We start from the raw sequence: 27,803 nt of genomic DNA, 5'->3' as shown, positions 1-27,803 counted from the left end.
AAACGTTGACCGTCGTTTTTAGCGGGTACGAGTGGTTTGTTAGCGCTTAAGAGCTCTGTGGGAGTTTTATCATAGTGAGAATAAGGAAAAGAGGAATAGGTCACCTATGTTAGCCGGCTTTGTGAAAAGGTATCAACAGAGTGAAGTCAACTTATAATATAATAATCTAATAACTCAGATTCAAAGTTGCGCGCTTTACGGGAAACTATCATTCGTTCACAACCGATTTTTCTGCACGCTTTTACAACAAGATATGACAAAAATAGTTAGCGGTAAACAATAAGTCTATGAAATACTATATCAGGTTTTGCCAATGGGTAGTATTTCGTTAATGAAACAAGCAATAGAATAAGTAAAAAAAAAAAATGGAGTGCCGAATATTCGTGCAGAAGATTACGTGCGAAAAGTAATGGTATTTAGATAAATACGTGAAACAGCTACCGATTACGGCTTCGAGCATTTCGTACGAAGTACATGCGTTTGTATGCTCCCTTTGTCTGTATTTTTGAAAAGTGATTATGGCAAAGCATATTGCAGTAATCTATATGCGAAACCATATCGACAACATGGCGCCTCACGCATTATATGAGCCACTCAGGATATTGCATAGATAGATCACACATACGGCCTCCGGTAAGAAAGGTACGCAAAAACAAAAAAAAAAACATATACGAGAGAAGGATACACTCTGTTTGATGTACAAAATTGTTAGCGAAAAAAAGTCAGATACACTGTGTGTGTAAGGATTTTGCGCGTGGACACGAAAACAGGCCTCAAACGAGCCAATCATGTTAAGAGCAGACGTACCAGATGAAGGCTTCCCGCTATCACTGTCATCAGACACTCGTCAAAAGGCAAACATAAAGAGAGCGCAAATGGTACATTTTCATATCGCCAAGACATCAAAATTCGGATAAGGACACACAATACTGTGAGCGAACGCAAATCTTCCCTCAACAAATGCCTTTCCACCGCATGCTTTGCGTACAGCTATCTCGTTATCAGTAAATACCGTTGAATCAAAAGGTGCACGTGGATCAAAGGAATACGTGCACGGCCTCCGGAGAACAGAGTTTTCCTATGTTCAAAAAAACTGCAAATTAATGTTTGCCTGAAAACAAAACCTCAGTAGTTCTTCATGTGTCTCTGCGCAAACCTACGTCGCCCTACGCATACTGCGTTGCATCACACAAGCTTCAAGAAAATTACGAATATTGTTGACGCTAAGTAGTTAGATTTGGCAGGTACCTCAGGGACTATTAGAGCACCTATTCGACTGGAGTTAAATCTTATCTGATGACGGAATCTTTTGTTTGTCTTAGTCTGTTTAGATAGGAGCTAACCCGATCATCCTTAAATACTGTTAAATACTTGCAGACGAAATAGGACGTATTCCGCATAACCGCAGATATGATAGGCTTATTCAACTTTCAGTCAGCTAAAATTATTTATTGGAGGTTTGATATAGTTTAAAAGAGATAAACTGCTATTGGTGATACCACTATAGGCTTTCAGCTGTTGATGCGGCGCTCGCATTCTAAAATTGCCCGTTATCTTTGACGTTTAAATATTTCATTTATTCAATATCCATTTGAGACACTACAATGAGTGCTTGTTTAGCTTCAAACGTGGGACAATACTTTCAGAGAGATATGCCAACTGCTTTTGCTCATTCACAGATCTGCCAAAAGGACCCTCTAGGTCGCAAACTCGGGCCGAAGTCAAAAGTACGCTAGCGGGGAACAATCCGGAACAGAAATCCAATCAGATTTGTCAATTCGCTCGCCAGTCGAGCGTTTTTATTTTACTGGCCAGTTTGATATTCCTTTTCCGGAAAATAAATTGTCTTCTTCTCTTTATCGTCGTGCGTAGCCATCACGCTTCACACCCTGTTTGCGTTTTCATCCCACCGTCTACAGAACAACACTGGGTTCCCCTAAGTTCCATTGAGAAAAAGTTTGATGATAAATTGCTGCTGATTTTTCCATCAGCTGATCAGTTAATCCGTTGTTTTTCAAAATATGCATCCCTAAGGCCAACTGTTATATCTATATAACGCGTCCAGAACAACAGTCATTCTTATGGAACATGGACAAAAGTTTGGCGGTCTGAAAGTGATCTGTCTGTGTAATGCGGTCTCGGTTGTCGTCTTGTCAATTCGCGAAGTAACAACAACTTCGTTAGCATCATAACAATAAGAGCAATAAATATTTCTCAAGTGTCTTTTCTAGTTATTGTTCTATTAGCTACATCGCTATGTATGTATGTATGTATGTATGTAAATCTTAAAAACGTCAACCATTGCTTAATCATCCATACGGTTGCGCTCCATTCGTATACATAAGTACAGATATAAAACTCGAGTCAGCTGTCCTGAAACATATTTTATCAAGAGCCCTTGATGTTTTTCGTGAGCAGACTTGATTTGCCGGCAGGTGTAATTCTGTTCTAGGCTGCAAGCCCCCTTTTAAGCATGCGTTTTCAGTCTGCGTATGCAAATTTACTCCAGAAAAGCGTCGTGAGTCGTCTGATCTATCAAGATGCTACCGAAGATTGGGACTGAGTGGTTGAATAGTAGCGTATGGCTGAATTGGCAGTGCGACTTGGCACTTCGTTTGTTTCCCACGGCAGCCGTATTCATAGGCATAGCATAGAAAAGCCATATAAGTAGATTACTTGCGTTGGGGACTGGCCAGATACTTCGCGCTCACTAAAAGAGAAGCCAACGGCAAGCAACCGCGGCATTACCAACACCATCAGCAATAAGAGGGCACGGGGAGTCACCGTTAGCGCTTATTCTATTTGGGGTTCGCACTTCTAACGGGGGGTTTCTAAGTCGTTGTTGACTCGTCTGAATGTGTAGTATACGCGCACTTCTTACGAGACCCAGCGCGTGCCTCCTTGCTTCCCAGTCCGAACAGCAATAGAATGTAAGCAACTTTTACGTAGGCTGGAGATGATAACGACAATCATGATACCAAGAACTGAAACCTCTCCTTCGAACGCAATGGCACAATAAAAATGGTATTTCCTCCTTTTTGCCACCGGCGGATCGATCGTTTGACGACAGGAGGCGGTCATGAGTTCATACGAGCATGGGCGCATTCTCCAGCTCCACCCTAACAATGTTAAGTAAGTAGATGCCTGCACTTCGGTCAGTTCGGCAAGACCAGTCCTCGAGAGAGCTGTGATCTTCGTGGAAAATGGATGAGCCACTGGTAAACCAGTTAGTAGCTCACCGAGAATAATAAGGAATACAAGCTGCTTGCTGAAAATCAGCAGACGGTGGAATGAGGATACCATACTATCAAAGATCTCCCGATTTTTTATGTTGCCGATCGAAATTCAAATGTTCACTGATGTGAATTCAATCGACAGCGGGCGGATCAAGAAACGGTATGTTGTCTTCATTATAAATAACATTGGTATCGCTTAGCATACGCTATCCTTTTTATCTGGTGAACGGTGAAATCACAACGGAGTGAAATAAGCGGATCGACCAATTTATGTGGGTAAAAAAGACGACGATTTTCGATATTTCTACACTTACGCCATTAAGGACATCTTCATTTTTCTTCCTGTACAATTCAAACTCGTGCTTTCAAAACTTCGCTTCCATACGATACTACTACATACACTTGGCAGCACGACAATCATTCATCTCGGCTGTTGTTTCTGGGGGGACTGACTAACACACTGGCCACGCAAAGACATACGTGTTTCTAATTTCTCTAGCCATTTCGTTGTTGAAGAAAAACAATTCATGATACGGAAAATGTACTACAATAAGCTTCGGTCTTATATATATATATATATATATATATATATATATATATATATATATATATATGTGTAGATAAGAATTTCCCTATAGTAAATTGTTTTAGTGGGCTCTTGCTGATGATATCTAACGACTTAACGATATACCATTCCGTACCGTAGTTCAACTTATTTTGAAATTCTACTGGGACAACTTACGCGCTTCGAGGCTTCTTGTTTATTGAATGGAATGACTTTTCAATACTGTGTCGCATAGTAGGACAGCATCCGCTTGTCATGCCACACGTAAACATCACCGATAATAGCTAAACAGTTGATCATTTTGATACATTTTTTGCTTGTTGATATTATCTTGCTACGGATTCTATTGATGACTACCACGTACTGCTACACGTGTTTTACGCAGTCGCTGTTGAACGAACAACAAAGTTAATCGAAATAGCATTGTTTGGAAGTATGTAATTATCGAAGGACTGCACCTAATAAACTGCTACTTCTGGCGAAAGTTACAGAAATGCAATTAATATTTATGATCTAGTCATTTTTGCTTCTGTTATCATTTTAGACAAGTATGTTCAATGACACACAGATTTTCCATGTAGTTTATGTTATTTCGATGTTTTTACGTTTCTGTACACCTGTGCGACCACACATTGGATTTGTATTACTCCTATGATATAACTTCAGCTTCGTAGATTAGATCGGCTGGATCTTTGATGGCGTTAATTGAAATGCAGCACTTGATCGACGCGACTGCAAGAGCGAGTATCTGTTCTACGCAAACTAGCAGATTTGGCTTTCCAGCATACACATATGATATGGCCTGTTACTCACGAGCCAGCAGCGTCTAGCTCGCAGGTGTATCGTTTTTATTAAATCACATATTAGCGAGACCGAAGTAAAATAAATACATCCATTCATCGAAGCCGTATAGATGTATGTAGGTACTCAAAACGGTGTTCATTATGGAAGACACGATATCTCTATCCGTCCTAGTTTTTATTTTCAATGAATCGTAATTAACTTGGATGAAATTAAGTTCAGGTCATCGTTCGTGGAGGGATAATCAACATAAATTCAACCGTAAGTGAAAATCAGCTAACTGTTTCTGCTATTTTAGTCCAACAGATAAAAAATGTCCAACTTTCCTTATTTCTTCAACAGATTGAATGGAAGAAGTCTTTAGCCCTCAGGGGCAAAATGGTGAGTTAAACTGAAATAAGTGAGTTGTGATCGGTTTTTAGTGGACTGCTAATCGTCGAAGCAGCGGTAGCCCCAAGGGAATTTTCTTCAGTCAGGGCTTCCTAGTGTTCTCGTCATTTTCAGAGCATTGTTGCTACACTTTGCCGAAAGCAAATGGAAAACTACTGCCGAAACTGAAATTTTCTGTTTATTATGAAAAGCAAAACCTCAATGCGTCTGACTCTCACACTTCCGTGATCTGGCAAATCGACGGCACGGTGAAAAATGGCTTAAGTAGAGCAGTGGCGATGGATACGAATTACTTGACCGTATGTAACAAAGAACATGATATATTCAAGAAGTGCAGGGATGAAAATAATTGAACCATGTTTTCAGTAAGAAAAATACTTTGATGTAATACAGAACGTAAAAGCTCGAGAATTAAACATTAGTCTACTTTTAGGTTCGACTAATTTGAAAAATTCATCCATTAAACATGAGAATGAATCGTTCTTATTTAAACGATGGTTTTAGAGACCATTAATAATGGCATCGACCCTTCACGTATGCACGGCCTTTTAGGGCTAGCCTGTATCATTGGCGATTGTTTACCGTTATATTACATAGCAATAGAAACGTCGCTATTTACATGTACCTACGACCGTCCAAATGAGAAGAAAAGAATCTAGATGGTCTCTTCTGTAGAACTTCTGTGTTTCTGTATTTCTGTATAGGAACCTGCGCCATGATAGAAGTTATCGGCCGCAAAAGTGTTTGTTTTATCGTCCGTGAGTGTTATTCTGACGATCGCTGTTCTTGCTTGTTTTATATTTTGCTCGACATTTGGCCTTCCGCTTTTTCCCTGCATGGCCACAACAGATTGGTGACCGGCTAACGAACTTGGGTTAAGCTTATATTAGAAGTAATAATCACCCTGACATCTGATCTAGCCATCGTTACAAAGCAGCGTGGAAACGTAACGGAGTTTTTTTCTGTCGTAATCTAACCATTCTTCTGCCCTTCACTTCTATGTCCCCCTTGACATGAAACAAGTACGTCCTATCACAGTTACACAGGCTTACAAGTGTCGTCATATAGGCAAAAGACGAAAGAAGCTGCGTTTGCTACTGCTGCAGAATTGTCACGAGATCAGTCGTAGTAGTCAAAAGTATGTGCTATATTGCAGCAGTTAGCAACGATAGTGAAACTTGTCCGTACCCCGCCACCCCCCACAAAAGATTCAGAAAACTGTGGGCCCTACTGATCGTGACAATCCCGCTGACGTGAACCTGCACGAGTGAATCGGCAACATCGCGATAAATTAATATCAGCTAGTCAGTTTAAGCAGATCGTGCTAAGTCTGTCTATAGCCTGAGAACAGCGAAGAGCTAGAAATGATAACCGTAGCTTTGTCAAGTATGATCATGGCAGAAATCGTACGACTGGTGATACTGCCTTGTTTGACAACAGCACACTCGCGGTTAGGTGCAACGCCATCATTCATGAAGGACCTTTAACGAACAGCTTCGGTTGCTGATGGTCGTACGCAACATCCGTTCGGCACAGGCAATCGCTTCTCTATGTTCGTTCGCTATTTTTTTTTTGTGTTTTCGTTGCTCATGCCACTTTCTAGGATAACTTCAATTGCGCGTATCGACACCGACAAGCGCCGTCGAGCGCCTGTTTGCCTCGCCGGAAAGCTTCTCATGACAATATTTGCACTGAATATTTCATTAAGATTGCGTAGAGCGCTGCCACCAGGAGCGTGGTGGACCGGAGGTAAGTTTGAAATTGCGCGGTACAATTAAAAGATCGGCGCAAATATTTGATTTCGATTCAAGATCAGAAGCTATCTGCTAAGAGTATATCTGACTGATATCACAAAAGATGCCCATGTATAACATGATACGTTTTGACGGTGGCTAGATCCCAGTTAGAATAAGTGCGTTAACCTCAATAGATATTACGGTTAGATGATTGTCTCGATATTACACATTCTCTAAAAGAGATAAACGATGGCGATAGGCTTAGTAGAGCTTGGTAAAACCATGCCTTGGCCTTACGATAGATCTATCAGTTCCACATAATGATATGTCTTTTTTTTTAAACCTAAATTCCATTCTGCGGAAAGAAATTTAAAAATGAAAGTTGAATGTAGCATTCGTTTCTTTTCTCACTTATCATCTCACTGATTCTAAAATTACTATTTTAAGGGTAGATATAGATCTCTCATTTCAATAAAGGGATAACCTATATAATAACATATGTTCATACGCAAGTGCATTTACTAAAAAAGGATAATTTTTTTTGTCATTAGACAGTTTAAGTCCTGGCATAACCAAATTACTCATAGAGTCATAACTGCATACAAATTTATCTACAAGATACGAAAATAGGTATTACAAAAACTGATTTCAAGGTTTTTTAGGGTAACTATGGACCCATCCTGCGCCTAAGCTGTATGGCCAACGACTGCTACAAAAAAGGCATCAGGTCTTTTTGATTGCTTAACATAATGTCAAAAGAAGGCATGGTATTGAAAAGCCAATTTAGAGCTGACCTAATTTTTTCTCAGTAAGAATAACTAACCTTGTCACTAACGTAATAAATTGATATGGTACGTTTTATGTCCTGCAATTAGTATCGATGAAAATGGAAAAGCGTCTTATCTTTTCAACTTTAGCTGAATATATATAAACCAAAGATAATAATAATTTTTTGCTTGGTAGCCGGTGAAAAGATAATTTGCTTAACGCATTATGTGTCTATTTACGTTATCAAATTATGAAAGCTTAAAGGAAAAATGTGTGCGTATCGGGAGAAAAACCAGAGGATATGGATGTTAGGCAATCGGGGTGGATAAATGAATCTTTTGACAACTGCCAGCGGTGGAAAACTACAATCTTGATGCAAAAATTTGTTACTCATAAAGTTGCTTGCTATATTTATACGCATAGCGTTACCATCGAATAGTATGTATGCAATCGTGTAGGGTATTTGCTTTTGCGATCGTGCGGTTTTACCGCTAGTGGACCGAATGGGAACCATGTGAGAAGGGCAACCCTACACACATATCCAGGTTTGCTAGAGAGAATTGACTCCTCCTAACGCGCTCGCGTGAGAATCACTCACGCACTAACGCTTTCAAAACACCAGCTTCGAAGTTGAACGCGCTGTCCGAATTTAACAAAAACGGGGCATTTTCCTTCGACCCTCTGGAGCTTTCTGGTACAGACCACTCAGAATGACTGGACAACCCACTGATTAGTACTCAACTGCCTTCAAAGCTTTTGCCTCAGGCACTGCACTCACATCTACAGACATAAATGCCGCTAGAAAGCACAACCTCTTCCTTAGCGCTATTTGTAGAACATGAGACGTTAGGCACCGTTCCCGCTGAACAGAAGACCATTCGAATGTAGCGGAACAAGATGTCACACCTTCGGTTCCTGTCTGGTCGCTGCAGACGCGGCCTGCGTTGTGGAGCAGTGACTTAATGACAGACATGAACAGCATTGGCACTGAAGCACTCAATAACTAAGGCCGAAATCAGCCAACGAAGTCATAAAATGGTGTGCTGATGCACATTCAGCTTTTCAGGAGTTAGCAGCTGATGGGCCGATCGTCAGCGAAACGGTATCCACTTGCTGTCGAAGTGTCCGTACGAGATTCGAAGTATCCGTTGTTTCAAAGGCTGGTTATCACAGAACCCGAACATGCACACGCACACAGGCACTCACATTGACTACAGGAATAGAAGGAAGCGTCCGAGAAGATAACAAAGCAAGATGAGAAAATTGTGAGCTCGGGCGGGGAACACCAATGAGTGGCCAAATCAGCCTTCCGGATGCAGGCAGAAGCTGCGTTGGAAAACAGACTTATCCCAACAGTGTGTTATAATCGGATAAATCAAAGATCATATGGTAGACAAATTAACTATATTATATGTTTTCGGTCAATACTAAAGTATTATTGACTATTCCCGGACTTATTTTACTTCCGCCAGAACTACAGTAGTAGAATAGAGTGCAGGGGCTCAGGAACTGATGTCAGTCAGAAACCACAGCCCACGCACCATTTGTCACGCACCCATCGTCTAGTATAATGCGTAGTTACTGTGGTGTTTTATATGAAATGCTATATTAATGTTTCGAGCTGCGTGAGATATCTGCTTTTGCTCATTCGACACGCTTGGTTGGGAGAATATAGCCAACTATACAAATACTCTAGACTTCTTAAGTATTTATTATTAACGAGTATTAACAAGGCTAGTAGTAATATCATCTAATGTTATTCTAATACGAGGCCTAAATTTTAGGTTTGGCTGGCAGTGAAATAGGTCTAGGCAATTTTTACTCATGAGACTCGCCGCCAAACAGATGGCGATACATGTTACCGCATGCGATATTACGAAGAAAACTTTTACGGGCAACGGATAGGTCCTAACGACTATCATTATTCGCACGGGTGACGGGTATAAATGATAACCTGCACTACTAAATGTACCTTCGCTTCGCTTTACAATACAGATAGGAAAGGATGAACATTTTGTTGGGTTGTTGGTTTTCGCGATAGGAGGATTGAAATGCTACTGGGAAAAGGGACACAATATATGATAGCTGTTCAAAAAATTATTTCTCTGGGGTTGCGTCCGATACTTATGTCGTTAGCCATTACTTCGGCCGGCTCCCAGTACGACATAAACTATATCTATGGCCGGACCCAAAACTATACCAGCACGTGTCCCTAAGCTTAGTAGGTGAACACGTTACCTACTACAGGGGTTTATAATTCATGGTCGCTTGTTATCGACTACCTCGATTGGTTGTTCCATTTAAGAAGTATTACATTAGAATAATAAGTACGTTAAGTAAAGCAAGAATTGTTGCTTAAACAAAAGAGTAATAGTATAATTATTTAGTATAAATGAATAAGTACCGGTAAATAAATAAACAAACAAATCCTAGAATTGACTCCTGAGTACATAGAATCCATCTCGCTTAAGGGAACCACGGAGAGCCAGACAGTCATTTATCGACTATATAACTTCAGTTTATTGACTCACGGTCAAAGGCTGCATTATGACGACAAATCAATCGGAGTGAAGCGTCGAAGATTGTCGTACGTAGCTGATAGAATGATAACAATTATTTATACTCATATAATATACACACGACACATGTGTGTATATGTATATTACAGACCTTATTATATTATTGTTAAATTGTTAAATTTGGATCTGTAGTCCGATCATGCCTGTCATTCTGATCATTGTATATAGCCTCTGACCAATGAACGATTCATACCAATCAACCCTCGCACACGAATGCAATGGTGATGACAATTATCGTTATTTTCATAAATGTATATATATACACACATTTCAGTCACAATCACCTAGTCTTGGGCAATATGTAAATACTTGTACCTGTATGAGTAAAATAAAACATTTTCGTGTGGCATTTAAAATCTTCACTAACTGAGTCATAATTTAAGGTAGTTTCTATAGAAAAACTAGAAAAATTACATAGGGAAAACACTCGGAACTCGTAAGTGATTATTGCAAGAAGCTTTATTTGACTCTCTACATGTTAAAGGAGGCAGCCCATGAGTATGAGATTGATTTAATTATATTGTTCCGCTGGTGCTCACTGTCACATGAATGATAACATAAAATTGGTTCGTGGATTAGCAGTACATATAGTCATATTGTACGTTGTTAACATCACTGTAAATTCTATTCGGAAAATACAGAGACTTTCACTTGTATATAGATATATGCATATATTTTTGGGATAAATGTATATATGGCAGTGAACTGTGTTGTTTTGAAAAATTCTTCATGAGCTTTTTTAATGGTCATCATTACGTGGGTTAGATCAAGCAAAGCTGGGTTTTCTACCAACCGTGACTTTCGGGCGCGAAGGGCAAACGGGTTGGGAATAAATTAAAAAGGACCTTGCGTGGCAGTGCCCAGCCTATGATTAAGGATACAGCTAAAAACATTCTCTATTTTGGAATAAATATCTAATAAGCCGCCATTATCATTACCGATACAGCGATCATGTGTTCGAGTAAAAAGATTGCATCGGAAATTCCGTATGTTGGATACCAGGACCGAAAACCAACGATTAGGACTCGAGGATGCTGTCAACACCCCCCCCCTTTCCGTAGTAACATCACTGCATCATGATGCTGTGACGTCGCTATCTATGCATCCTTTTCTTTGTTTTCTTGGTGTATTCATCAAAAGCGTATGGGCACGAAGCTGGACCGGTACTCAGATTGATAGATAGCCGAATTTGGTCTGGATTTAACAGCCTCCGTCGAGTTCCGTCGAAGCTGATCCGCGGGAGCTGTAAATCTAACCTTCGGTATCAGTTTCTTTTCGCGTACACCGGCATTTGCTTGGTTATTTGCTACTTGGCTGACGCAAGCCCTTGTTGATGATTGCTCAGTTTGAGTGGCCTTCTCGATAAAGCTTGCAAGACCATCGGTAGACACAGACTTATCGGCGAAACGTTGTACAAGCGTCCCTGTTCGATTACTGTGGTTAAGGTGACCAGAGTGTCTCGGACTCGACGGATCCTTCGGGCTGCTTCCCGCTGATGATCGATCGTCACAGTTATGTTCTCGATCGCCCAACTCTTCCGGCCGAAGATCCCCCATACTCTTGCTGAAATCTCGGTACGACATGAGGGCGTCGCTCATCCCACAGCCGCATGTGCATTCATCATCGGATGAATTTGTATCCCAACTCCAGCTCTCATGGCCGAAATCTCTTCGACGCCGCTCCTGTCGATATTCGGCATTTTCCTGCCAAATGTCATGTCTCTTTTGATTACTGATACAGCGGTAGGCTCGCCGATACTCCGACTTACGGTGTATGGTTTTATTATCCTTCATATTTGCTACTTTTTTGCACAGAAGCGCACACCTTTCCTAGACTCTTATAGCTAACGAGGTAATGAGCGCTTGCTAACAACTAAGCCCTACTTTTCGATAGTTTCTTTCTTTATATTTATGAGATGGATGCAAGGCTGACGGTGCCACTCACGGACGTGGCTGCAGACGCGGTTTTTTCGCGATGAGACACGTACACTAATATGATCCGAACGTGTGTGTCGGACGTTACAACTAGCAGCTTTACGATAGCTGCTTTATTTTCACGTGTCGACCTTCTATGGCATAGATTCTTTCAGTCTGAGGTAAAGCGACTGATCGGTGTCTCTGTTCTAGTGTGATGTAGCTTTTGTAAATGGCGGCTATTTATCTAGTTTGGCTGAATATACTTTTGAACAGTATGGACGCACTATCGAAAGTTAACATTGCACTGCTTCACCTCTAGTTGCCCACTAGGCAAGGCGCGTTACAACAGGCAATCGAATCTAGATGATGGGGAGTTGAGTGTTGGCTAGGTCTCAGTGCGCAGCCACCGGGATCAGCAGGACTGGAGGCTTGTCCTTGAACATGCAAGGGGCATGTAGTACGTTTCGAGCCGGACCCGCCAGTGTACTAGAGCTGCGATAGAATGTTCCCCCTCGAGAGCGTTCTGGAGATTAGCCCAGAAACAACAGATACCGTATCAAAGAAGTAAGGACAGAAAAAGAAGCAAGAGGCCAACTAAAGGGGTTTCACTGCCTCCCCTTTATGGCATGTTTGTGCCCTCATCAAACGATTGGTTCAACGCTAGCATTTCACTATATCAAATCTATTCGAGCTCGATGAACTAAATGGAGTTAACAAATCTCTAATTTATCACTTATTATTATTACAATCACGAGGGATTAACCACTTTGCACAGTTTCTTTCAACTAAATGTATATCACTGACAAATAAGCGAAGATGGGGCAAACAGTTTCCAATCACTCGTAGTCGTTACCCAGAATAATAGTTACTATGGCACAATTTAACTACACTTCACCATAAACATGAGCCGCTAGAGTAAAGAAAACGCGTGACACTCGTGCTCACTTGATGCCTTCTATTTTCTGTGCGGTAATGCCCGTTGACTCCTTACTCTTTTCCGTTGCCACCAATCCTACCCTGTAACTATTTTTTCGTGCTCAACAAAAGCGAGCGTAACGCCATTCCGCGTTCACTACCACCATCATGTACAAGGCGTCCGTCCGTCCGGACGGATACGTAAGCAAGTATGATTTTCGGATCGTCCGTTCGTTGTATTCTCTCGCTGAAATTCTGCTCATGGCCAGGTTGAAACGTATCTTCGTTTTTGTTTTGGTTCGTCTAAGACCATCAGTTCGGATCTGATATCGGACGTCGTGTGACCTTGTCGGCCGCCACCACTAATACTTGCCTGCCTGTTTGCCTGGCCTACAAATGGACGCGGAGCTTTTTGGTCGATCTTGTACGAAGCGAGCGATCTACAGCCCTATTCGGTCGGTCGAGCGCCTGTTCGTCCGTTGCTTGATTACCTTGTTGTCTTTACTACCTTGTTAAGCTTCTTGCTTTGAAGAGTTAGTTTTTTCCTATCCACTTTCACGATCCCATCACCTTCGCTGCTGCCCGTTTTGCTTGGCTTACTGTTGTCTCAAGCAAGTTTCACCTGTCATTCGCAGCCATTGCTAGCGGGCACAGTCGTCACCATCATCGTTCTCGGTGCCGGACGTGCCATACAATCTTACCGTGTCTGAGAAAAAGCAAGATTCATTAAACAAAGACACTGTGCTGGTTACGCTGCCTAATACTGCTTAAATAATATAGGCTGGACTTGCAGCAACGTTATAACAGCTCTTATACACACAGAACAGCGGCACGGAGCACCGAACATGCCGAATAAATACATGTTCTGTACTACACAAGCTGCACTGACGAAGCAAAGGAAATAATTCGCATTTTAGATGAAAGCTTTGTTCACTCAGTCCCTTGATCTGGCCGATCCGCCTATTGGCTACACCATCTCAGTACTTCTATGAGCTCGACAGTGAATGATGCGAGAAGTACATAAAAGGTCTTTTCATATCTAAACGAACAGCGGTTTACCTGCTTGGTAGGCATCCTGCGATAGACTGACACGGTTAGAGCTAGTATGCGATTAGTGTAAAAGCGCCTGAACTAGGAACCTATTGGCGTGCCACTGGACTCTTCCAAAGAGCTTTACCCACAATCGCCTCATCCAAATAGCGTCTCCATGGCGACGAGAGAACAGAGCTGGATGCCAGGCTAAAGTAAGCGCTCTTGGAGGCCGCCAATCCAAGCCGGGGGTGCTGTTTCGTACGTACAACCGTTATTAATAGTGGTCACAGTTCGCAGACAAGCTTGGTACGACGACGGCGTGCATAAGTTGCGGAGCCATCTCAAACAACAGTTTGATGGTCGAATTCCGTAAAACGCTATCGACGGTTGTATTTTCGTGATCGTAGCATCCGCCATGTCGCCGTTCACGTAATGGCAGCCGGCTTTTCTCTTTCTGGCTGAATACAAAATAGCGCCAAATAGAAATTGATAGTGATATACTTCACAGCGATGTTGTAGAAACAAAAAAAGAAATCAGTCTTTACCGTATCTCAACAATAAGCATTTACCAAGTGAGAAAGTTACCTCAAATAAGAAAAACCTAGAAAAGAAAAACGCATTATAGGCGGATGTCTAGTATTCATATCATCAAGGAGGCTATAGAAAAGCAAAGAACTAAGTAAGTGCGTTTGCTAAACAAATATGCACGTTTATAATTAGTTTTCTGTCTATTAGCAATCTAGTCAACAATACGTGCTTATAGGAATGTATTTCGGAAGATGACGTAGTCTGAGGTTAACGCTAAGCTTTTTGAGCGTGAAAGCGCAAAAAAGCTTCAGTGGCAATAGTTCCATTATCAGTTTAGGCAACAATTATCCCCGGGAAACTATTGCGAATTGTCGATATAGAGGAAACAAAAATTGAGGAAATAGCTCTATGCCCTTTTCAGGTTCGTTGGCCCTTTTCTAGAAGGGCAAGTTTTAAATGCCATGCCGAGAAAGAGGTGATTTCGAAGATCCGTTTTTAAAACGAAGAGCGCCGAAAAGTATACTAATCTGTGGTAAATCGACGAATTTTCCAACTTCAGAGAGCTTTTGAGCAGCTTTTCAGCTTCAGAGCAGAACGACGCGCTTTTCCCTACGTCAGCAGGAGTCGCCCTATACACTCAACATTTAGCTGGTGGTTCAATCCGCTGCCGGAGCAGCAGCCGAGGAATCAAACACAGCTAACAAACGCCTTCTGTCAAACGGCTAAATATTTAGCTAGTCCAAAGCAGCTTGCACGACGAATACGAATTCTGCTTGAGATGACCTTGACAGAATACCGTCCCAGGACATATCTTCAAGGACAGAGCTCACAGACTTGGCAACAGAAAGCTTTATCTCTGTAGTACCTATTGTTATAAACAGAAAACGAAGGGAAGCTGTACTATTACCCAACAGACACGCAAAGGTTCCATCACAGCATAAGTATAGTATTTCTTTTATGTATTTATTCTTATATACATATGTTTAGTAGACGCGCATCATTTCTGTCACTGGTCAGGAGACAAAAAATTCAGACTACCCTGCTCAACCGCCCCGTCCGCCTACGGTTCATAGGGAGGCTGTCGGAGCTGATTCAGTTGATATCTAATCTTTGCCAAACAACGGCTTTGTTGCCGTGTCAATTCGAAAAGAAAAAACTAAAAGCAAGCACCAATGAATATATTCAGTAGATTTTTACGTACTCATGTATATGCGTGCGCGTATATACGATTCAGAGGGTAACTCATCTGACCTACCTTGTCTAGATACTACTACAATCAATAGTATTGTCCAACGTCTATAAATAACGAGGAGGATTATCCCGCTAAAACAACCATAGATGTAGCAAGTACGAAACAACTCATTTAATATGATCAATATAGCGAAGCGTCATAGCTATTCAAGATTTAAAAGGCAAGCAGATGTATTGATGGTAAGACAAATCCACACTATGCAACATGCATATAAAAAATCGATTAAAATATATAAAAACAATACCGAAATCACACTTGACCAATTTAATCACTTTATTAATAAAGTAAATTTTACATTACGCACGTGGTTGTAAAAAAAAACTCGGTATTTTCATTCATATAGGACATTATAGCTTGGGGTAATAAAAAACATGGTTTGAACAACCGCGTATTTAGTCCCCACACAACAGCATATTTTCTTTTCTGAAGGCTCCTGTGCCATTTTTCTTAAGTGAGTAATGCAATACATCTAGGTAACATGTCCTACCGTAGCTAGATATAATGCTGTGATGTTATAATCCTGCCATTAATGGTCACCTAGTTCTCCCGAAAAACTGTTCATACATAAGGCTGACTTACTAGAGAGCCCCTTCCGCCATACTGTGAAAAAAATGTATTTTAATTATTTAACTGCAGGCCATCACTGTTAGGCAATGAAGTACATTTTTGCTTCTAATCCACATGATTCACATTTGAGCTATTATATAGAACTATTATATAAGAACTATTATATGGAACTATTAGCTTGTGTTGGTTGATAGCCAGCGATTCATTCAACTGAATCACCAAATTTTGTGTTTGCTGGTCGTAAAAATCAAAGAATGTTTCATTCGACTTATGATCATTAGTTACAGTGGCGGATGGAAAATAGCAAAAAGCTTCACATAGCATGCTCCGTAATGTCTTCACATTGAAGAGTTCTATTTATGGACTTGCTATTTCGAAAACCTATTGCGCCTCAATCAGGTCACAAATAGGATCGTTATAAATACAACTATCAATGCTAACTTTTTTGACAATCGTGCCCCAGCTAGGGCTTTTACGAGTATTAAATACTACGTATGTTTCGTTAAGTCGTGTTCGTATTATCTGGCACCAGCTTTGATAGTAACACAAAATCCGTTCAAGCTTTTATCACACAACCTGCCTCTGCTGGCAATGAGATCACGACAAGGCTTAAAACAAGAATGAAAAAGCTTTTCAGACGTCAAAATGATGATGCCCTGTATGCAGATCTTTGAATCACACGTTTCAAATATTTAGGGGATTATGTATGATTACGGTACTTCTTATCTCACCTTAATGGCTTGTTGGTTCGATGCGGAAGCTGTCATTACTGGGGGGGTTGAGTTATCCAGAAGCTGATGTGCTGGAACGCTAACGTCCTTTGTATACTCTTGGTCTTTATTCGACTCATGACTGCGTTTAGTGGCTCGCGCAAAGCTCGAAAGCGTCCTTGAGAGTAGGGAGGCAGCAGATCGTTCAGCCAGCGCCGTACCAACCTGAGTTAGGCCGCCAGTAAAAACACGGTCACATTGTACGCCTACGAGGGCAACTAGAGCCACACAACTCAGGACTATAGGCTGCATAACGAGCAGCAAATTGGCTGTGCAGAAACAAAATGCACTACTGTGTAGAGTAGAATGATAACCTGAAGGATTCTAACACCTTCTTTCAGGGTAAGTGGTCCTTCTGTCCTGGTTTGTATACCGTCGAGAACACACGTTTGACACACGTAATCTGTCTAGCCTTCGATAGTGGACAAACTGACAAAAAACAATTTCAGCAGCCTACGAAAACAACGTATTACCGAAATAATGAGCACTAGAAACACACCTGCGAAATGAACCACGCGGAAACCGTGCAAATTTTTGATGGTCTCGTGACTACAGATTGAAAAGGTACGTGAATGATGCTTGCCGTCACTTGCTTATAATAAACCTTTATCTAAGTAGAGAGCTTAAGACTACGTGCTTGTCGGGATCCGTCAATGACCCTGGCGTAGGCAAGTGTTCGACTGGGGTTTTCAGCGCGGGGTTAGCACTCTTAGGCGATTCCCGGCCAGTGGTCCCGGTAAAGGGGAGCCTCTTCTTTCGTAACGGAAATTGCCTGAGCCTCCGCAAAGCGGAAAGGGTCGCGGTTTAAGCCCTCGCAGAAATGCAAGCGCCTGCTGCCGTCAGCACAGTAGACAACACGCTACACACAGTACGTTATCAACTATGGGCCCTTCATACACACAGGCACGTTCAGACAGACTCCACCGCCGCTACCATTATTATCACCACTAGACCATGTGCCACTGACTAACGGAATCCGCGCGCACCAGTGCACCGCTGCTGCCCCCTATTTTCCCCACTCCACCCCACCCTATCTACTGCGCAGCAGATAGTTCAATGGGAAAGCCGGCAGGATAGTTAGCGGTAGTAGCGACTGTTGGCTGGCTGTCTCAACAGTTAAACCAGTAGCAATCACAGCCAATGGATCACAAACGGTAATTGGGAAAATGCTTGTTAGTAATCCTGGAATCGATGGATGGATGTCCGCGCAGCTGGGCATCGTCATTGCTCGCTCCCTAATCCGTTCTCCCGTTGGAAGAAAAAGATATCCTAATCCAAAGCTCGAGTCCGTATTGTTGTTTCCGTAATCGCTGCTGCTGCTGCTGCCGGTGGTTAGGCTTCTATAGTCGTTTAAGCAATTGAAGTTAACCATGCCATTTGCACCAAACGATTAGTTAATATATCTGTAAAATATCACATCATGTTATAAGTATTAATAATTCAGCCAACTGAACATGTCGTCTTCATTGTTGTTACACGTGGGTGTCAGTTGAGGGTGTGATGAAGCAACAACATATCTGGTTGTTGCTAAGCCACAGCATGCACGACAACATCATTCTTCCCAGGAGAGACGCATAAACTGAAGAAATGAAAGTGGGCTGACGTTGCTTACAGTTCTAGGATAATGCAATAATCGAAGACCACCTTCTATGTGTTATTAGGAACAGTAGCGTCGTAGTTAAAGCCGAAGGGGAAAGAAGACCATACCCATTTATTTCATTTTTTCTAAACTACATTGTTCTAAAACATCGATTTAATCCTACTGCAAACAAAATCACCGTTCCACTCGCTTGCAAATGGCTGTATTAATAGCCAATATCATAGTAGTAATACTGCTCACATGAAATTGAAACACCTGCGCCTACCGGAACGATTGCTAGAGGCACGCAACAATGGTATTTACTTTACTGTTATAAATAGTTACACATATAAATATATTGTTAGCTTATGGGTGGTTTGAAAAAAGCTAGAAGAAAACGTATCGTATTGGGGAAATTTAACATAGATCAATGTGAATGTATCAAGAGTTTCTCTAGCATGTTAATTATTGATATACATATATGAACTACTTCATCGAACATAGGTTTTCAGAAGGAAGACATTGTTTATTTTTGACAAATAGCAAACATCAGAGAAGCCATGAGGATAAACAACAGTTTGACGTCTTTTGAGGTCCATTCCGTTAAAGTGTTGAAAGTGGATGCGTTCGTTTCGGAGAAGAAACGCACAATGGGTTTGAAGAGCGTAGCCATTGACTTCGTTTCCTGATCCGAATGTGTCCTACTGATCAGATCTAACATTTTACAGGGTTGTCACCAAAGCTCAACTCTAACTGTCCTCATATAATCAATAGGTTTTGAAATATGGTTAGTTGAGATTATGAGGATGCCCCCTCATTTACAAGGATATCAATTTGTATATGAAATTTATCGTGTAGTTGATTTATTTTTTAAATACTTCGAATTTCAATTATATCCAGCCGTATCGAAGCAGACGTTAATACTGGTAGTAATGTATCGTGTCCGCGAAAATCCACTTTTCATAACCAATCCGAGTTAGGAAAATGTTCTCTATAGCGATGGTACGATACGAAGATGCAGCTAATTGAAAGGATTATAGGCTTGACGAATTTTCAAAGTTTGCTTCCATTCATTCCGACCATTGTTCTTCTCACGCGGCCAGCGTCTTCACTGATAGAACGATACATTTCATGAATACAATTCGTTGAAAATCAACGAAATTTAAGTTTCATTTTGAAACTTCTGTCAATTTATCAATTATATAAGTGCATCCAGAGGTTAAACCTATTGTTGGTTAAAACCTATTGTTTTTCAGTATTCATAATGCATTTAGATCCATATATAAGGGCGACCCTCATTAGGGTTCTCTATTTCTTCCAAGCATATGCTTAATTCAAGTTATGAATAACTTCGTAACGTTCACTTACTCTCTTATTGCTAAGTTGTTTCTCTGTTGACTTAGTATCCATTAGCCATGAAATAGTTACAGTCCTTATTTGCCACTGCATCGGTCTCTGGCACCTTTTCCCCGTATCAAGTATAGTCCTTCCGGACCCTACGCTAGAGACATGCCGACATAGGCGTGGCTTCCTGAACGTTTGTGGAACATTCTATTGTTACCTATTATTTCAACTGGCTTCGTTCGTAAATACGGGCATATCAGTGACTAATTATGAAAATATTAATTTTTATAAATTATGCACTATTGAAATTTTTAATTCATCTGACAAATACGTGCAATATATTGAACAAAAAAAAACAGCTCATTACAAAACAAAATCGGACAAAGCTGCGGAACAAGATCGGTGCCTCGATTTACCGTTGTACAGTTCATTACAAAGACCTGCTGCACCTAACCAGTTAACAGATATACAACAAGAGTTTTCAATTGCAATTGGAACAGATGCGAAGGCATTTCACCGATAATGAAAGATCTATCTTATATGATAAGAATCCGCCACTTGTTCGATGGTTAATTTTCGATACTTTTTCGTAAATATGGCAGATCTCGTCTAGTAATTCGCAACAAGCGCTCTTCAAAGGACAACAGAAGCCGATTTCACCCATGGACACGGACTTCAATATCCGCCCGAGATATCATTCGTAGCCTGCAAGCATACTGAACGTCTCATGGCATCGACAGAGGCAACAAACAATAATTTTACGTAAATAAACATAAATAGCGACTATATACCGAAACACCATATCTTGGCATATACACTTATAATATGTATATGGAACTTTCAGGGCTTTAAGGAACAACTGTTGGTCAACAGCAACAAAAACAGCAAAAACTCTAGCAGGAACGTATCTGTTCAAAGCCAATAACCAGCCCATAGATTCGTGTGTGATCGACCGATGCAGATAAAGGGTATTTTTTCGTACTTTTTTTATTGCAGTTTTCTACAACTGTGGCTCGTTTTACTGTGTTCCGTCTTTCGAACCCATCGATAGTGGTTTTGTTCGCGCTTTTCTAGTTATCCAACCAATTGTAGTTATAATAATGGTTACGGGGCTGTTTGGGGGGATTTACGATTGGAATCATTGTCACCACATGCATCATCACTATCGACGTTATCTCCCGGAGGTCCTAGCAAGTAACAAGCTTACTCCCAAGATTCGGCCTGCTACGTCCATGACTGAGTGAGAGGTCGGTTGACAACAAATCAGACGCCTAATGAGGTAGAAATATTGGAAAAAATGAAAATAATAATAATCAAATATAGCGCCTGTGGCCAACGGATGTGGCTCCGCCCGTTTGTACCAATGTCCCAAAGCTGGTAGTAAGAACGATAATAGCTGGATTGATTCTTATGATCGTGTACCCCTAAAGGAGGTCATATGAAGGCCGGTATTATTGAGGTTTGTGCCATCGATGCTATAATCGAGCCGTTAGAAACTCTAGCTGAGTGTCAGAAAAGCCATTAACTTTAACAAATTTTTATACATAATAATCCCAATGTGGTTTAGCTTTTCGGTTGATTTCGCCATAGTGAGAAGCTGAGCTATGACGTGCGCTTACAAATGAAAGAGCTGTAAATACTCGCCAATTATCAAGTGGTTAGTGTTACGTAAAATATAAAATAGGAACAGCGTCGTTAACAAAACATGAATATTCTTTGTGGTTTTTTCACACTCCACCACAAAAAGTATATTAGTACGCGAACATTAACACATAATTAAACACAAAAAGTTGTCTAGGACCGTCTACTGGCGGTTTTCAATAGTTCATGTACCGCAGGACGTGCTTATTACAAATTATGATGAAACCAGTTAATTAGGTGGCTAAAGGACTACGGAATAACTTCAGGGGCCGTGTCACACAGATGTTAGCAGCAGCAGTGGCAAAAACTGAATGTGTATATCATTAATTTTCACGGGGGGCAGTTTGCTGCTGTGCTTTATTAAACACAGGTTTATATTAAATTCTGAACAATAGGTGTTCTATTTTTAACGTCAATTTCACTTTTAAATGAATACGCGACGGGTTCATATTGTGACGACTGCATGCGCGGATAGGAACAGCTACTTTATCTATTTATTTCGGGTCATAGCCTTCACGGACTTTCATGAAGTATGAGTGCGACAATCGGACTATTCAAACGATCATTCAGTAATCAAGCGTAATAGCGACATTTTATAAATCTGTCGAACCGGCTAATTTAACTCTACTAGAAAACAAACCATGATAAACATGGACTTTTCGTTTTTATTTCAAATGAATATGTGCTTTCAGCCTAGATACGAAGGGTTGCAAGTATCTAATATTGCTTGACACATGACTATCAGCATAAGAAGCCTTTTTAATTAACAGGCCACAAACAAACAAAGTTTATTCTTAAATGTAGACGTTGTATTGCCTTCATATATATTCCTATTCTGTATCAACTGAGGTGTTGGCCGCTGCCTTGCATCCGACGCAACGTCAATCAAGTTATGTATCAGCTTGTTTTACTTACTGATTAGATTATGATCGGTACAGAAAGTTCCATAACGTCTTTGTTTTCAGTGGAACTTGATCAGAGAAAGAAGTCAGAGTGGTCTCTTCGGGCGACTGCCGGGTATTCTGGACACGAGCGGTGTAGTGTGCTGCGAAACTCGATAGTTTTCAATCAGAGCTACATAAACTACGAGCCTTCAGTTCTCATGCAACGATGCTTCGTTCCCTTACCAATACGGACACTTCTGTTGCTACTCTCGTTTGATGACAACAGCTGCTGCTATGACTTCGTCATACCTAACTTTTTCTCTCCACCTAAGTCGACTACCTGGCGTGTACCAATGCACCGTACTAATGTTCAACCGTTAACGTTTTTTCACACGTTCTACATTTTAACCAGTAGGTCAGCGGACGAATTGACGGGCAGACACTGTGCAGTGCACGTACGAGCGTGATTTTACTTAGTAATATCGATCATTACATTTCCGGTCTAACCCCATATTCGACGACGACTATCTAGCCAACGACAAAAGCCACTGCGCAAAATCTGAACTTACGTGTGACGTATGTACGTACGAAGCGGGGGCGACGCAATGTCAACCGTTCGTGCATTATCAACAAGACAATATTTTTTTGTAAACATCGCCTGCTTTGACAGGAGCCAGACTATGTTCATATTTAAATGTGTGTATTACAAGAAGTTAATTCAAGTTAGGGACGTATAACGAATCACACCGATGTCTTTGCTGAGCCTATGGTGTACCTTTAAACATTTTCGTTCCGTGGCTTTCCGCATTTTTTGTATACAAATTACAGCCTAGAAATTTTTTTGCCATTAAATCATAATATTATAATAAGAATGTTCAATTCTGGCCTTTTCGAGTGCAATCGTCGAAAGAGGAGATGTTTGTAACAAACACCTAATACTTTATTTTTACCGTGGATCCGCTAATTTTTCGAATTTATTTTTCAGAACAAGGTCGGCCTCAGCCGCGCGTTCATAGTACAACATACATATCTACATTCACACACGGTTATGACGACTGAACGACTTCGATGTCGTAACTATAACGTACGTAGAACGCGAGAGCTTCGAAGAGCGCTGACCTGTAACCAGCCCTTCCATCTTCATGTGCAATGCAGATTGCCTAAATACTAAAAAGAGACAACAATACAGACACCCACAGTCGGTAAATGGTACTTGTACTGTCAACGCAAAAACGCGCTTGGGAATAACAACGAGAATAACACCGAAGGAAACACTCGATTCAAGTGAATCTATTTCGATGTTATCTTCTACAAATAGTCACATCGGCTCCGCTAGTGATTGCCGCCTATGGTAAGCGGTACCGAGGAGCAAACCAGATTTATCTGTTCGGAATTCGTAGAAAAAGCGAATTTGCTCGATTCGAATAGGCCGTATGCTGCGAGTGGAGTTGCCATATGTAGTCCGCAGACGACTACAAAGGAAGACTAAAATTAGCCTCAATCTTCGACGTTAGACCAGAGTCTTCCACTGACCCAACCCCATTTATGTGGACTCACTGTAATAGCGTAGAATATGATGATTGCCGATTTCTATGCAAAGTAAGAATTTTTCGCTCGGACGACCACGGAATACACATTGTATATGTAATGTATTGGCCGTGTTCTGTTGTTATACTGTGCCGCGTTGTGCCAAGAATGGCCGAGATAACAGTTTAAACGAAATAACTTCCAATTATAAAAACTGAACTTTTATGAGAACATTATCATGCCATCCGTTAAAATGCCAGCATTTAGGCATTATATGATAACAGCTAATAGAAAATGTTATATACGAGAATGCAAGACCTTGAACACACGCCTGCGCCCCATAACCCGGCTGTGCTTCAAAAAAAAAAGATGCCCATGATGCCAAAGCGTGTAATCTTAGTTGGGCGATAACGCATTCGTTTTGCGTATTGAACAACTGTCAAAAAAGGGGCGTTCCTTTTGCTAGATAGATGGTGTATAGTCTGCTGTTTGCTTAGGGTCAGCAAATTCTAGAAAGTCTGCTTATTGTTTCTTATGTTTCAAAAAGCTCAGGTTGGCTGATTATGAAGCTAGACCTTTACGAAGGCCCACCTGATGTCGTGTATAGCTAAAAACTTCTAACGGCAGGTCAATAACCCATACAGAGTAGTAGGAGATTTCGGACGAACTTTTTCTTTATATATATATATATATATATATATATAGAGAGAGATTTTTCTTTCTCTACTCTAGGTGGTCTCTTTAAGCAAATGGAGCGACGTTCCGAAATTATATTTTTTTTTCAGAAAACAGTACGTATTTTTGAAAAAAAAAAAACAGAAATTAAAACGAACAAACGATTAGTTCTGCAAAAGCTGATCGCAAAATTTTCAACGACTAATTATTAAAATGATTCTTCTATGTGTTGTAGCTTCGACCTAAAGGTAAATCGAACTGCTCTCTTTACCCCATCAGGGCTCATCAGATACAATGATGTGTAAGAGACTATGCTATGAAAAACTTTAGAAGGAATATTCTTAGCGAACCCTCCACATCGATTAAAGCACTTCGCTCAGTTGCCTTTTGCTGAGGTTTTTACTGCGCCGGATTTCGATAGGGCTATATCGTATAGCTTCAGAAGAAGAGGTCGTGGGGATTCAAAACACTACGCCCTAGAATAAACGATAGGAATTATATATAATACTTAGGTTTACACGGTTTCTAGTTTTATTTATGTGCTCATTTGGATAGACGGCCTTTAGGCCGTTGTTCCTTGTGTTTCTATTACTTATTATATTTATTGCCTGAGTATAAAAGTAGAATCATTTCTGAGTATATCATAGGTCGTGCCGGTCATGGCACAGGGCAGCCATTATTAGTCAAAGGACGAATCTAGCGGAGGTAAATTTTCTGTTATTAAATAGGTTTTTCGCTACCGGAACATATTACAAAAAAATGATGAATGCATGTGTTAAGGATAGGGAACACTGACCTAAGCTACCTAGAACACTGATTTGGAAGCAATCATTGGCAACTATCTATAAAAACCGGTAACTATAACCGAACGTTTAAAACACTACATAGATAGGGGGACCAGCACCGATACTCTTTAATTTAAAAAACTACGAATACAGTTTAACAATCTTACCAATTATTACTTGTAATATTATTTGTTGATAAAAGTTAGTATCTTTTATAAACATAATCATTTATTCGCTGAGAATAATTGGCGGGTAAAGTTTAAATAAATGAATTTTATTAGAGCCCGAGTTTATCTCAGAGTGCGAATTTAAATAAATCACTTTTCTAATAAACATTTTGCAAAAAAAAATACTAAACCATAACAAATGGCTGTTTTAAATAACATTCACCTCTGAGAAAAAAACAGATTACGAGTGACAGACGCAATCATCACTTGCGTATAGTTAGTCAATTGGGTGATAACGAAAAATGACGACGGTATCAGCAACGGTTGTAGCGATAGTCACAGTCACAGCGGGAGAAATAACTATAATAGTATAGGTAGCAACAGGACCGATTGCGTGATCTGCATTGATTTAATATATTATTAGAAATTTATGTATATATCTACACTTTAGGCTTATCGTAGTGGTCTTTTCGTAGTCATGGTCGAAGTCGTTGGCTTTCTCCTTGTCGAATGAGAACTTCCGGTTCCGGTGACATCTGATGGACTCCCTAGCTACCAGCTAGCCCTCCTCCACAAACAAGTTGATTTTACAGCTGGCTAACAAAAGCACCAATAGCCAACAACGGATAACCGACATAATCGACTGAAGCAGCGCTGGTGAAGTTTACTAGCCATCTTGTCTGTCTGTCGGTGGGCCGGCAGACAGGCCCGACAGCGACAGATCTTCCTTCTTGTGAACGAAGACATCGAACAAGCGACAACAATCGTTTAACGACGAGAATGATAACAATAATAATTCTTCTTACTAAGCAGCACCGTAACACTTGCTGGTGCTTTATCACACAAATGTATAGCAGCATAATGTAACATTTTCCACATGGTTCTAACTAACTCTATCACTGTATACATACATACATACATACGTACACACATATATATATATATATATATATACACCGACAACGAAGTGCAACGTACATATATAGAGTATATGGGCATATATTGTTTTTTACATAATGCGATATGGACTCCATATGCTAATAAAATGTCTTCGATGGGTCGTTGACATACATAAAAACAACGTATGATAAAACACGAGTGGCACACTGTCGCAGCTGTTGTTTGTCTGCCGGCTGCTATCACTTGTGGGAAACCAATGCTAGATGATAAGCAGGTAAAGAAGAAAGCGGCAAAAAGGATAAGACACCAATGACAAAAGATAAAATAACAGCGGTTATTAACTCGGTAATTCAGAGCGGTAGATATCTTTCTCAATGAATGTCTGTCAGCTTTTTTGCTTATTTAAATGCTCAGCTTCAAGGCACTCCTTGAAGGTGAGAAGGAAGGCGCGTGGATTTGTTCGAACTGAACTATCACGGTGAGGCTGATACGTTTTATTGCCTGAATAAAACTACACAGGAACAAATAGCGTCATTATAGCCGGGTTAAACTGTCAGGGTTCGTTCGAACTTCTTCTTTTTATTAGTTTATTACAAGATTGCATCTAAACAGCAATGAACTATGTACTAAAATTGTCCTTTCTAACGATCATGTTTATTTCTCATAACTACTATTGACAACGATAACAGCTTCAATGCGAGACCTAAACCATTTACTAATCATTTGCAACACATTACTTTGACAAATATTGCGTAATAGTAGCGAGTAATATTAAAAGGTGTAAAATCTCGGTCGGATACGCTAGTAATCTAGTAGAGTTAAATTTTAACATGGTAGCAAACCTAATGTTCCAAAAACGCAAAACATTAACGTAACACGGTGCAAAAAAGAGCCAACCATTAGAGTTTATCCGGATGACGTTAATTCTCCCCTTTTTAAAGCGGCCGCTAATTTCTGTGTAAAAAAATCCAGTCGTATTAAAAATGGGTTTCGGAGCAATTATCGAGCCCTTTTATTTTAAAGGTTGTAGGGATCTTCGGCTTTGTGTTATGAAAATCTTCAGACTTTTCAGAGGCCGCAGGAAAACTGTAAGTAATATAGGCTGTCAATTTCAGGAAAAAGCAGGATGTTTTTATTATTGGCGAACGTTCGTCCTAATTCGTCGTGGCGAAAATTAGTTTTAGGTTTTAGAGCAATGGGAAATGATGCGAAGCTTCATTTCCCATTGCTCTAAATTATATATATA

The 27,803-nt window shown here is 40.5% G+C and overlaps 2 protein-coding genes and 1 long non-coding RNA gene across 3 annotated transcripts in view; all 3 read right to left on the bottom strand.

Moving 5' to 3' along the window:
- Positions 1-18,003, bottom strand: part of dsx-c73A (doublesex cognate 73A) — a 29,706-nt gene extending 11,703 nt beyond the window's left edge. The window contains exon 1 of the mRNA XM_022838843.2: positions 17,017-18,003. Coding sequence (XP_022694578.1) covers positions 17,017-17,307 — 291 coding nt within the window. The 5' untranslated portion in view covers positions 17,308-18,003. The remainder of the gene's footprint in view (positions 1-17,016) is intronic.
- On the bottom strand, positions 10,510-14,054 carry LOC147753056 (uncharacterized). The gene is made up of 2 exons (XM_086969727.1): positions 13,966-14,054; positions 10,510-13,612 (listed from the first exon to the last, which is right to left on the bottom strand). The coding sequence occupies exon 2, from the start codon at positions 11,866-11,868 to the stop codon at positions 11,209-11,211; it is 660 nt and encodes a 219-aa protein (XP_086825853.1). The 5' UTR covers positions 11,869-13,612; positions 13,966-14,054; the 3' UTR covers positions 10,510-11,208.
- Positions 18,004-25,207: 7,204 nt separating the features above from the next.
- Positions 25,208-27,803, bottom strand: part of LOC111263613 (uncharacterized) — a 37,998-nt gene continuing 35,402 nt past the window's right edge. The window contains exon 4 of the long non-coding RNA XR_002682326.2: positions 25,208-26,387. This is a non-coding gene — a long non-coding RNA (uncharacterized LOC111263613). The remainder of the gene's footprint in view (positions 26,388-27,803) is intronic.

Source organism: Varroa jacobsoni, unplaced genomic scaffold, assembly GCF_002532875.2.
Source record: "Varroa jacobsoni isolate VJ856 unplaced genomic scaffold, vjacob_1.0 scaffold_778, whole genome shotgun sequence".
NCBI classification, from domain to species: Eukaryota; Metazoa; Arthropoda; class Arachnida; order Mesostigmata; family Varroidae; genus Varroa; species Varroa jacobsoni.
This window is presented reverse-complemented; position numbering and strand designations above follow the sequence as displayed.

Coding starts and splice junctions, on each gene's coding strand:
- LOC147753056 (XM_086969727.1), bottom strand. CDS start 11,868: ATGAAGGATAATAAAACCATACACCGTAAGTCGGAGTATCGGCGAGCC.